At 36.7% G+C, this 12,505-nt stretch overlaps 1 protein-coding gene across 3 annotated transcripts in view; it reads left to right on the top strand.

The window, feature by feature from the left end:
* The window catches only part of gpam (glycerol-3-phosphate acyltransferase, mitochondrial), a 25,606-nt gene extending 13,101 nt beyond the window's left edge, over positions 1 to 12,505 (top strand). For all 3 annotated transcript variants that reach the window (XM_046853962.1, XM_046853959.1, XM_046853960.1), the window contains exons 16-21: positions 952 to 1,094; positions 1,652 to 1,729; positions 2,311 to 2,442; positions 9,802 to 9,991; positions 10,077 to 10,135; positions 10,303 to 12,505. In XM_046853962.1, the coding sequence (XP_046709918.1) occupies positions 952 to 1,094; positions 1,652 to 1,729; positions 2,311 to 2,442; positions 9,802 to 9,991; positions 10,077 to 10,135; positions 10,303 to 10,419 (719 nt within the window). In that variant the 3' untranslated portion in view covers positions 10,420 to 12,505. The remainder of the gene's footprint in view (positions 1 to 951; positions 1,095 to 1,651; positions 1,730 to 2,310; positions 2,443 to 9,801; positions 9,992 to 10,076; positions 10,136 to 10,302) is intronic.

Raw genomic sequence — 12,505 nt, 5'->3', positions numbered from 1 at the left:
GAAAACATTAAAATGTGCAAGACCGAGTAAGGAAAAGGAAAGGGTATGGAACTTGTCCATCAGGCATTATTTATAGTATCTGCATCAGAGAAAATAATGTCATAAGATACTCACACTGTAAAAAAGGATATAGTGAGTCTACAGCTAAGTTCATGCATAGGGCAACTTACTGCAGCAAAGCAACCTAATGTTTATTTATTTGTTGGCAACATGAGCATTAGCGACCATTGACTGCTAGGTGTGTGTGTGTGTGTGTGTGTGTGTGTGTGTGTGTGTGTGTGTGTGTGTCGAGTGATGCAACAAAATAAACACTCCATTTGTGGCGCGACTTGGTGCAGCGACTACCATTGGGAGTTAAGAAAGTAGGGCGCACGTGATTCAACTACCAGTGGGAGTAGAGCTCCTACATAGATTTGTGGCCTGCTATTGGAACCACTCCACGTGTGTGAATGTAAGTTAGTCAAGGGACCTTAGACAGTTGCACCGCAGGTTAACAAAGCTGTACTTTTGCTCGATTGATAGTTGAATACTATGATGGTTTATTTTATCAGTTTATTTTAAAGTTAAAAGAACCCAATAATGTCATGTATGAGAGATTTGAAAGTCACAGAAAAGTACTGGGTGCCTGGTCAAATAAGGGTATAAATCCAGGTCATGTTATATTACTGTATTTCATACTGAATTTCATAGCTTTCTTAAATGCATATTGATAATACTGACATGAAAACAAAATCAGTAAGATTATAACTCACAACAAGAAAACACCACTAGTTAAAAATGTATATGATAAGCACAAGTGAAAAGACCATTAAGGTCACAAACATCCATTTTTATGGCTTTTTCTAGTTTTATACAATGTAATTGCTTCAAATAAATAAATATGGTATATGCATAGCTATCCATGTTGCACAAGCAGAGCAGGCTTTATGTATGGATGTTATTTTGTGTTAGCCTGCAGTGCTCTGGCCATGATGAGAGAGCAGGTCACACAGGGTGAACTTAGCACCTCATCCACTCTCCTCAGCCAAGAGAGACTCATCTGTCGAGCAGCAGGGCTTTCCCACTTCCTCTCCAATGAGGTTATTGTCACCCAGGTAAGTTCCTCATATCTGGATTAACATAATGACAAATTGTTAGCAAGGAGCAACACCAAAGAAATAAGGAAAATATAGTTGTGATTAATGCCAGACTATTAGTGAAATAAACAAATGGATGTTAAGAAAAAATGTTATGTGACCTTTTATAAAACAAATTACATGCTAAAAAGTCTTTCTCCGTTTAGGCCTGATTTTGTATTGGTAAATTTTCCAATAATTTCAAATTTGACATCTTAAGAAATTGTCAGTACTCAATAGCATATATCACTTGAAGTGTGTTCTAATTAAAGTAGTTAATTTTTGTTGCTGCCTTATTCTTTGATATGCACAATAGGACTGTACATATTATTTTTAACACCTTTTATACTTTTAAGAGTTTTTGCAAGCCAAGAGCTAAATTAAAACTTAGGTTGTTCATGAATTTAGCCCTGGTGGATGCATTATCATAGGTTTAGCTCTGAACACAACAATTATATTTGATTTATCCATTATTTTTTGCAAGTCTGGTGTGTGATTATGTGGCATACTATGATTGCCTTTCTCTCTGTTCAAAGCCTTGTCAGACTGTCTACCAGGTCTTCCATGATGCCGTGACTAGACTGATCCAGTATGGAGTGCTGATTGTTGCTGATGTAAGCATGCTTGAAACTCTCCTCTTTGAGTACTGTACTCTTTTGAGAAATTTTACCCAGCTAATAGTGAATGATGCAACAAAAAAATAAAAACCAAAAACCCCCACAGCACCGAGTAAGGGACTGTTTTTAGAGACTTTGCGCGCGCGCGTGTGTGTGTGTGTGTGTGTGTGTGTGTGTGTGTGTAAAATCCAAGGAGATTATCAAAAAACTCCAGCTGTGTTGCCATTAAATTCACTAAGATCAAACTTTTTTTTTTACCAGTTCTGATGTTTGAATTGTTTAACTCTTTGCATGAAGGTGCAGTTGAAAAGATGTTCCGAGTGTATATGGTAATAATAATTTGAATATTATTTTTCAAATTGATATTAGCCTGAACCAATTATTGTCAAGCTGACAATTATATGTCTAGCTATTAAACTAATACTGAGAAAATGGCCATATATTGTGGTTACTACTGTGAATCTGTATATATGTGTGTGTGTGTGTGTGTGTGTGTGTGTGTGTGTGTGTGTGTGTGTGTGTGTGTGTGTGTGTGTGAGAGACAGATATCACCTACATTCACATGGTGTTGTGTTTAGGTGGATCAGGAGGAGCTGAGCCCTTCAGAGGAGCCCTGGCCTAAGAAGTTCCCAGAGCCTTTGTCCTGGAGGAGCGATGAGGAGGATGAGGACAGTGACTTTGGGGAGGAGCAAAGGGACCGGTATTTGAAGGTAACCTCATATAGGATAATGCAAAGTTTGGTCTGTTGGCTCAATTTACTTGGGTATTTCATTAGACCTACATAAAAACACATTTAAAACTAAGTTATTTTAAGGAGACATTGTTTTTTGTTTATTTGTTTTTAGGGGGAAATATTTTTGTGAAAAATTAAAATATCTTTGTGTTGGTCCTCTTGCACTGTCTAAACAAGCTTTTAAAACTCTAACAGGTTTTTTTGAAGTCTAGAAAACTGCTATATTTAAGGATGGGTGGATGGGTGGATAGATATTTTATAAGTTTGATAGGGGTGTAACAGTACACAAAATTCATGATTCGTTATGATACTCAGTTTTTAATTCACAGTTCATAAAATTGCTTTTCGTTTTTTTTTTTTTATTAACTGTCCATTATTATTAACATTTGTGAACATCAACAGTTTACATTTTTTTTTAAACAATTTTTAATAAAATGCTTGCTTGGTTTGAATAGGAACATAAAATATATATACAAATTAAATATAATGCATCAAGGTATTTTTATACACTTTTTTATTATATTGATTAAATTGGGTAATTGATTAAATTGAAAAAAATAAAATTGATTGAAATAAAATTAAGTGGAAAATTTCATGGAATAAATAATAAAATAAATGGAAAATTGTCTAGAGTATTTCACATTTTCAGTATTTTCACACACACACACACACACACACACACACACACACACACACACACACACATTTAGTATTACATTTTTTAACTATATGTTCTACTTAACTGTTCAACTTATTTCAGAATACTTTAACAAATGCCTGTATTTAAGAAACACAGGACGGTTATTTATTTAGCAAATCAATTTATTTATTCCTAATTTAAGGAATTCTTTCCATCCTTTTTTTTGTTAATTTAATCCCTCGATATGCAGCATTGTCAGGAATTTCTCCTGTTAAGAGAAATTATTGAAGCTGTATTTAAAACACAAAAGAATCCATATCTCTAAGCTATTATAAAGAAGTTGCTGTTGCAGGTGGTTTTGCACATGTGCAGTACAAATCATGTAAGATTCCAGTAAGGACCGAGTAGCCACACTGCCCTGAAAGAGCAAGGCGGAGACTAGAATAACTTGCTGTCTATGTCTTAATCTGTTTGTGAGGAAACTCAATGACTGCTTTCTGTACACATGGGCACCTTACTGAAAGTTCTTTTGGTAAAGATGTTTACCGTTTCGTCACTAATGTTTGACATATACACCATGACCTCACCCCCAGACCCTGAAAACTGTGTCTATTTTTAGAATTCTCCTTTTTGTCAGTGGGCTGAACTCGGTGACCTTTTCTTGGCAGTGCTTGAGTGGTGTGGTTTAGCTTCCATTTCCTGTTATTTTTTACCCTTTATCTAATCTATGCATTTGTATTACTTTATCTCTGACTCTGTAAAATGCTTCTAGATTTACAGCCTGACCAGTGAGGTTTCTATTCAGAAAACATGATAGCAACTTGAATGATGCACAGGTAGCTGCTAATGTTAAAGTAGCTGTGCCTCTGTGTTTTATAAGTCTATATACACAAAAATTACAGGTTTTTGGCTCATTGTTTTTTTACATTGTTAATGCACCTAATATCTTGGTTATGTCTGGTGTTAAGGTTTGTTTCCTGTGAAGCATTTGTTTCAACCACATCTTACTTCCTTGTTTTCTAAACCCCAAGTGTAATTAAGGTATTTAAAATACACATTTAGGGTTCAGTTTAATTAAACAGACGGTTCTCCAGGCGCTGTTGTGCCTTTCTGATCAGGATGGAAGAGTTCAGAGATCAGTTGAGATCCTCAGAGATGTGGTCTCCAAGGAACTTAACTCTGGGTACACGCTCAACAGCACCTTCGTTGATGTGAACGGAAGCATGAGTGTGATTGCCGGCTCAGCTATAATCCACAATGATCACCTTCGTCTTCTTGGTGTTGAGTTCTAGGTTATTGTCCTCACACCATGCTACAAGGTTCGTTACAGCTGATCAGACCTACCACCGTGGTTTCATCTGCAAACTTAACAATGCTGTTTGAGGCATAGGCATATGCAAACATAGGTATGCAGTCATAGATGAAAAGGGAGTAATGCAGCTGTGCAAGATGTGCAATCTTGAAATTCAATTCAATTCAATTCATTTTTATTTGTATAGCGCTTTTAACAATGAACATTGTCTCAAAGCAGCTTTACACAGATAATGTGGTGATTAAACATAAATATGTTCTTTGTAAGTATGTTTGTCCCTGATGAGCAACTGTGGCAAGGAAAAACTCCCCGAGATGGCATAAGGAAGAAACCTTGAGAGGAACCAGACTCAAGAGGGAACCCATCCTCATCTGGGTTGCACCAAATGTCCATTTGAAGCAGATATACAATGTTGTGGGGTACAGTGATGATGATCAGAAGCAAACTGCACTCCCGAGTCAGTGCAGCAGACCGCCGACACCAACTACAGTCCAATCCGTCCTCAAAGCACCCGTTCTACTCCGAATTAAGAGACCGTCCCGAGCTGCACAGAAGTGTGAAGATCCAAGGAGGGAGAGGGCAGGAACACTGGTCACTGGAGCCTCAGGAGCATGTTTAACTCGAGAGAGAGAGAGAGAGAGAGAGAGAGAGAGGGTGACGGAAGAGAAGGATATGGATTATTAAGTGTAACTATTGGTGTACGAAAGTTAATGTCACTGTGCAGTTTGGACTCCGGCAAGACTCGCTATGGCAGCATAACTAAAAGGGAGAACCAGAAGGTAACACAGACATGAGGGATCTCTGGGATAAGAGACGACCCACCACACCACCGTCAACAAACCTGAGTGAACGTGTGAATGTGAGGGGCGACAGCATACAAATATACCAGTTCACCAAACACTCTATATCCATGTTCCCTCCAGATCTGTGCCTTTACCTAAGAGAAATCTACTGATAAAAGGCTTGACTAAATAAATACGTTTTCAACCTCGACTTGAACACTGAGACTGTGTCTGAGTCCCGAACACTGATTGGAAGGCTGTTCCATAACTGTGGGGCTTTATAAGAGAAAGATCTGCCCCCTGCTGTAGTCTTCATTATTTGAGGAACCAACAGATAGCCAGCACCTTTTGATCTAAGTAGGCGTGGAGGATCATACTGGTACAGAAGTTCACTCAGATACTGCGGTGCGAGACCATTGAGTGCTTTATACGTCAGTAGTAATATTTTATAGTCAATGCGAGATTTGATTGGGAGCCAGTGTAGACTGATTAAAACAGGGGTGATGTGGTCATATTTCCTAGATCTAGTGAGGACCCTTGCTGCTGCATTCTGGACTAACTGAAGCTTATTGATGCACTTACCGCACACCCAGACAGTAAAGCGTTACAGTAGTCTAATCTAGAAGTAACAAAAGCATGAACCAGTTTTTCTGCATCCTGTAACGACATCATATTTCTAATCTTAGCAATATTTCTAAGGTGAAAGAAGGCGATTCTGGTGATATTATTCACGTGAGACTCAAAGGAAAGACTCGGGTCAATAATCACACCAAGGTCTTTGACAGCCGTACATGCTGAAACAGAAACACCATCCAGAGATGCTACGTAATCGGAAAGTTTACTTCTAGCTGCATGTGGTCCTAGTAAAAGTACTTCCGTCTTATCTGAGTTGAGCAGAAGAAAGTTATTAAGCATCCACTGTCTAATGTCCTTTACACACTTCTCAACATTGTTAAGCTGATCTCTCTCATCTGGCTTTGCTGAAATATACAGCTGTGTGTCATCAGCATAGCAATGGAAGCGAATCCCATGTTTATGAATAATTTCACCAAGAGGCAGCATATATAAAGAGAAAAGCAGTGGGCCTAAGACAGATCCTTGAGGAACACCAAACTTTACCTCATAGAGCGTGGAGAACTCACCATTTACATCCACAAACTGATAGCGATCAGTCAAATAAGACCTGAGCCAAGAGAGAGCTGTTCCTTTATTCCTACAACATTCTCAAGTCTAGCAAGCAGTATAGTGTGATCAATGGTGTCAAAAGCTGCACTAAGGTCGAGCAAAACAAGTAAGGAGACAAAACCCTGATCAGAGGCCAATAACAGGTCATTTACCACCTTAACTAGCGCCGTCTCTGTGCTATGATGAGGCCGAAATCCTGACTGATACATTTCAAAATGTTATTCATAAGCAGATGTGAGCATAACTGCTGTGCTACAACCTTTTCTAAAATTTTGGATATAAAGGGGAGATTTGATATCGGTCTGTAGTTGGACAACTGACATGGGTCAAGGTCAGGTTTCTTAATAAGGGGGTGGATAACTGCCAGTTTGAAGGATTTCGGTACATAACCAGTGCTAATGGAAGAGTTAATTATTTTTAAAACAGGTTTGATTACCTCTGGAGCTATCTGTTTAAAGAAACTAGTAGGCAAGGGATCGAGAATACAGGTTGATGATTTTGATGAGGAGATTAATGAAATTAAGTCACTCTCATGAATAGTAGTGAAGCTTTGTAATTGATTGTCTGCTATAATGACACTGCTGTCTACAGGGTTACTTGTAAAATAATTTGGATTTATATTAACCGCCTGGATTTCTTGCCTGATGTTTTCAATTTTATTATTAAAAAAGTTCATGAAATCATTACTACCTATTGATGGTGTGCATGTTAGCGCAGTGCTTTTATTCCCTGTTAATTTTGCTACCGTGCTGAATAAAAATCTAGGATTATGCTTGTTATTTTCTATGAGGGTGGAGAAATATGCTGATCTGGCAGCACTAAGAGATTTTCTATAATTTAGAGGCTCTCCTTCCATGCTATTTGAAATACTGTTAATTTTGTTTGACGCCATTTACGCTCTAGTTTTCGAGTGTTCTGTTTTAAGGTGCGCGTATGATCATTATACCACTGTGCTAATTTTTCTCCCTGATCATTTTGGTCTTAAGGGAGCTACATCATCTAGAGTGTAACGTAACGTTGTTTCTAGATGTTCAGTGGCCCAGTCGAGCTCTGCGGGTCTGACGGAGATCTATCTAATATCGTAATATCGGAAGATAATTAATAAACGCGCTGCTGTAGCTGACGTGAAAGTACGCTTAACACGGTAACGTGGTGAGGTAGAAATGCGATGACTAAGGCAAATTTTAAACGAGATTAGATAATGGTCTGAAATAGCTTCAGACTGTGGAATTATGACTAAGTTTTTTATTTTTAATCCAAATGTTAACAACAAGTCGAGAGTGTGTCCACCACTATGAGTGGGTCCTATAACATTCTGATTAATTCCGACTGAATCTAGAATGGACACAACTGCTGCTCTTAAGGAGTCTTCCTGATTATCAAAATGAATATTAAAGTCTCCAACAATTAATGCTTTGTCTAAAGAAGTAGCTAGATTTGTAATGAAATCTGCAAATTCTATCAGAAAATCAGAGTAGGGCCCTGGGGTCTATAAATAATAATTAGTGGAATTAACTGACTTGACCTGCTTTCAGACACTGAATATTTTATGTTGGTGTAGAGAACTTCAAATGTTTTACATTTGTGTTTAGTCTTTTGTGTGACGTTTAGATTATTATTATAAATAGCTGCTACTCCGCCTCCTCTGCCATTTAGACGGGGTTGGTGTATGTAACTATACCCAGGAGGACTCGCCTCATTTAATGCTACATATTCATTCGATTTAATCCACGTTTCTGTCAAACACATTATATTAAACTCCTGGTCGGTAATAATTTCGTTTATAGTAAGCGCTTTTGGCGTGAGAGATCTAATATTCAACAATCCTATTTTTAGATCAGAGGTGCTGGCTGTGCGTTCAGTCCTATTTAATTTAATGTTAATCAGAAATATGTGTTGTGTACTAAAAAGCAGGTTGAGGTAGTGGGTGTTAAAGATACGAGCCCATGTACCAGTCTTTGGTGTTAATCTGGATAAATTGCCTGCAGGGCGAAACACCTCCTCATTCTGTGGCTGAGAAATTCAGGAAATTGAAGTTTTTGTGAAAAATCTGACCAGTTAGTGTCATCAGCAACAATCTCCATAGGGCAGGGGTGGAAGAACCATAATCCACTGAAAATCTTTGATTTAGTAACTAAATTGCTTCTGTGTACAGAAAAAAACAAATAATTAATATAAAAATAAATTGATTAAACTGTCCTTTCAGTTCCAATTATTTTTTGAAAAGAATTAGGCAACAGAAGGCCAAAACCAAGGTACCCTATTGAGATTGCTGTTGATGTCACTGACTGCTTGGGTTTTACAGGAAGTGATAAATCAGAATCTCATATTTCATTTTCTGGTATTTACCATGAATTCTGCACTGTACCACAAAATCCTGAAGGAGAATGTCTGGCCCAAGCGCAATTGGGTTATGCAGCAGGACAATGAATAAAAACACACTAGCAATCCACCACTGAATGGCTAAAAAAATACAAATAAAAAAAAAAAGCTAGATTTAGGTTTTGGAGTGGCCTAGTCAAAATACGGAATACAAAATACTTAAATCCGATTAAGATGCTGTGTCTTGACTTCATGTTTTAAAACAATTCTGCAAAGAATAGTGGGCCAAAATTCCTCCACAGCAATGTTAAAGACTTCCCGCCAGTCATCACAAATTCTTGATTGCAGTTGTGTGGGTGGCACAACCAGTTATGTTTAGGGGGCAAATACTGTTTTACATGTTACTGTTTGGACACTTTTTTTTTTTTTTTTCCCCTTTAATAAATGAAATCATCATTTAAAAACTGCATTTTGTATTTACTTAGGTTATCTTTGTGTAATATTAAAATTAGATTTTAAGTTTGACTAATATGCAAAAAAAAAAAATCTGAAGGATTTTTTTTTTAACAGCACTTTATATGACAGATTTGAACATGGTTCTTTTAAATATTATATTATATTTTTTATATTTCTATATATATTTCTATATATATAATATAATATTTAAAATACTATAAGTATAAGTAAAAAATATATATATTCCTTCCTGATTTTTTATTTTTTTGCATGTGTGGCATATCTCTTGCTTGCAATAAGTGCATCAAGACAGTGACCCACTGACATTAGCAAACTTGCATTTTTCTTTTATCATGCTCTCACAGGCTTTGTATTTTTGGAGGGGGTTCCTCCCTTCAGACTCCACTCTGGGAAATTAAACACACACTCATTTCATTGTTTTTCATTTGGTTTGGAAAGAAAACCAAATAAATAGGTTAGCCAATGGATGTTACAAGACATGAAGGTGATTTCTATCACTGCCAGTAAAAACAAGCAGGAAACATTTTCCTTTTTATAGATGATGATCAGATCATATATTATCAGATCACCTTGTTGATTTAGTTATGTATTTCCTTAAAAATTTTAATGTTTATGCAGGTGAGCCAGTCCTCTGAACACCAGGAGTATTTCACCTTTATGCAGCGAGTGCTAAGCCCAGTGCTGGAAGCCTACCTTGGAGCGGGCATTTTTATACACCACCTTCTCTCACCCATGACTGAGAGAGAGTACACACAGAAGCTCTTCAAATACTTGCTCACACGCACCGAGAAAGGGGTGGCAGCCTATGGTCAGTCTCCAGCAGTCTACACAAACTGTTTATTTCACTTTTTTTTTTTCTTCTCTCTAATTAGTTTTTTTTTTTTCTTTGTCAGGAGAGAGTGCTACACATTACCTCGTGAAAAATACAGTCAAAACATTTAAAGAACTGGGGGTAAGATTAAAAAAAAAAAAAAAAGATAAATCTTATATAAATGGAAAATGTGGCGGTGAATATGGGCCGTAAAGTCTGTGTGTGTGTGTGTGTGTGTGTGTGTGTGTGTGTGTGTGTGTGTGTGTGTGTGTGTGTGTGTGTTGATTGATTGATTGATTGATTGATAGGTGCTGAAGGAGCGCTGTGAGAATGGTGTGTGTCGTCTGGAGCTGAGCCCTACGTTCCAAACTCAGGCCAACAGGAACAAGCTCCTGCAGTACATCCTGGGATTTAGCCTGCTGTGAGCCATAAGATTAATTTCTGTGTTTCGCACAAGGGCTTCTACAGGCTACAATAACTATCAAAGGTGCTACTCTATGGAAGAATTACCTAGAAGTGCCTTCAGCAAACACCTAGACCTTGGTCAAGCCACACTTGCGCATTTATTTTTTTTTCCTCTCCACACCGATGACAAAAGGTGGACATGCAGCTATTGCACGATTATTGCTGTTGTCTGATTTTCTGATTTATTTTAAACATTAGGTTTTGTCTTTTTACGTTAACTCACTTAGGTACGGTAATTACTCACTTTCTATATATAAGTTGCCTTCAGATTAGACCAGCATAATTCTAGGGTATCTGGTGTTGATCGTTATTTTAAGGGCATTAAACTGACTAAAGTTACTGGGAAGCCTGTGTGTAGCGCTTGTCTTTCACAGACTGTCCTGTGAATGTAAAGAAATATCTTAACCATAACACAATTTTTGTTTAATCCTTGCAAAAAAATAATAATAAAAAGAAAATTCACCTGAACTGTTACTCTATCCTACACTTATTAGATTAGAATGTAGAGAGAATTGAAAAGGACATTGATTGTACCTTGGACTGGTAGGTATGTAATAACTGCATGTGGCAATAGTTTGAATTTTGTAATGTGCTGCTCTTGGGACACAGTCTGGCTAGAAATAAAAAGATTTACAGTGACATTTAGTACAGAAGGAAGATAGATTGGATATTCTGATATGTTTAACATTTCCCACATTCAGCAAGCATGTATAGGTTAATTGTTATTATCCATAAGTAAATTCTTACAGGTACTTCTGTTTAAATAGATTGACTGTAAACAGGTTACTGAGGTTTTACAATCGTGTCAGTAGTTACTAATAGGTTACTAGTGTTAAAAAAAAGGGGTGGGGGTCTAATTGAATACACCACCTATATTATCTGTGGGATTTTTTTTTAAACATATGGCAGCATTTAAGAATGAAATGCACTTTAAAAGAAAAATGCAACTGATGATGTTTAGTTTTGTTTTCCTTTTTATGTGAAATTTCCAACATTTACTTGTTGACTTTATCAAGATTCAATATTCATAAAGTTTACCTCAGATATTCTTGATTGACTAATGCACTACTACTAATGCTCTTCGTGAATCCTGCAGTTAATAAATAAAAGGTTAGGGGTTTTTTTGGTTTAGTTTTTTTTAAGAAAGAATTGTTGAATGTGCATGCATGACATCATGGTTTACTTTAAAAGGGAAGCTGGATTTACTGCATTATGGTTAGCTATACTTCACTCTTTTTTAAAAATCAAACCGAGCTTCTCACTGAGCTTCTCAGAAACATGAGCAGATGATGCGTCATGACTGAATTACTCAATTGTGCTGAACGTATTGTAAATGTGCAAAATGTCCACAAATGTGAAATGCTCTTATTACTGTTCTTATTAATGCCTCATCATGCTTATTATGGCATGTTTGGATAAAACACAAGGATATGTTTGATTGTTATATGCTTGTTTGTTTTATTTTTTGGGGGGAAATTTCTTGGAACAGAAATTGTAAAACTGCCAAAACATACATGTTGAACAAGGGCAGAAATTAATATGCATGTGTTATGAGAACCTAAAATAAATTTTGAATAGGCAAAGATCTTGAGGCTGTTACAAGGAGGACCAACATGAACTACATGTTCAAATATCCCCAATATGTTTAATTCTGTGGTCATTAGTGCTCTTTTACAAGATCACTTTATAACTTTTGACAACTTAAATATTCATAACTGGGAATGTATTTATTATAAATGTGGATATGTACATGACATTCTCATATTAATTCAATGTTTTATGATTTTGGCTGGTGGGGTGAACCACTTAGAACGTTAAATATTCTTCACATCTTAGCAGATTCACACGCATTTTTAAAATTCAGTGTCCTTGCCCAGTTTTTTTTGTTGTTGTTGTTGTTTTGCTCTCATTTGTGTGCTCAAGTTCATTTGACTTAGACAGAAACTAGTTTCTTTATTCATATGACATGCCTGTGAAATGTTTAAGTGTACAGATTATGTTTTTAAAATAAATTAATCCTCAATTAAAGAATGATTTAGCTGTCAA

The sequence above is a fragment of the Silurus meridionalis genome, chromosome 7, assembly GCF_014805685.1.
Source record: "Silurus meridionalis isolate SWU-2019-XX chromosome 7, ASM1480568v1, whole genome shotgun sequence".
In the NCBI taxonomy this organism is placed as follows: Eukaryota; Metazoa; Chordata; class Actinopteri; order Siluriformes; family Siluridae; genus Silurus; species Silurus meridionalis.
This window is presented reverse-complemented; position numbering and strand designations above follow the sequence as displayed.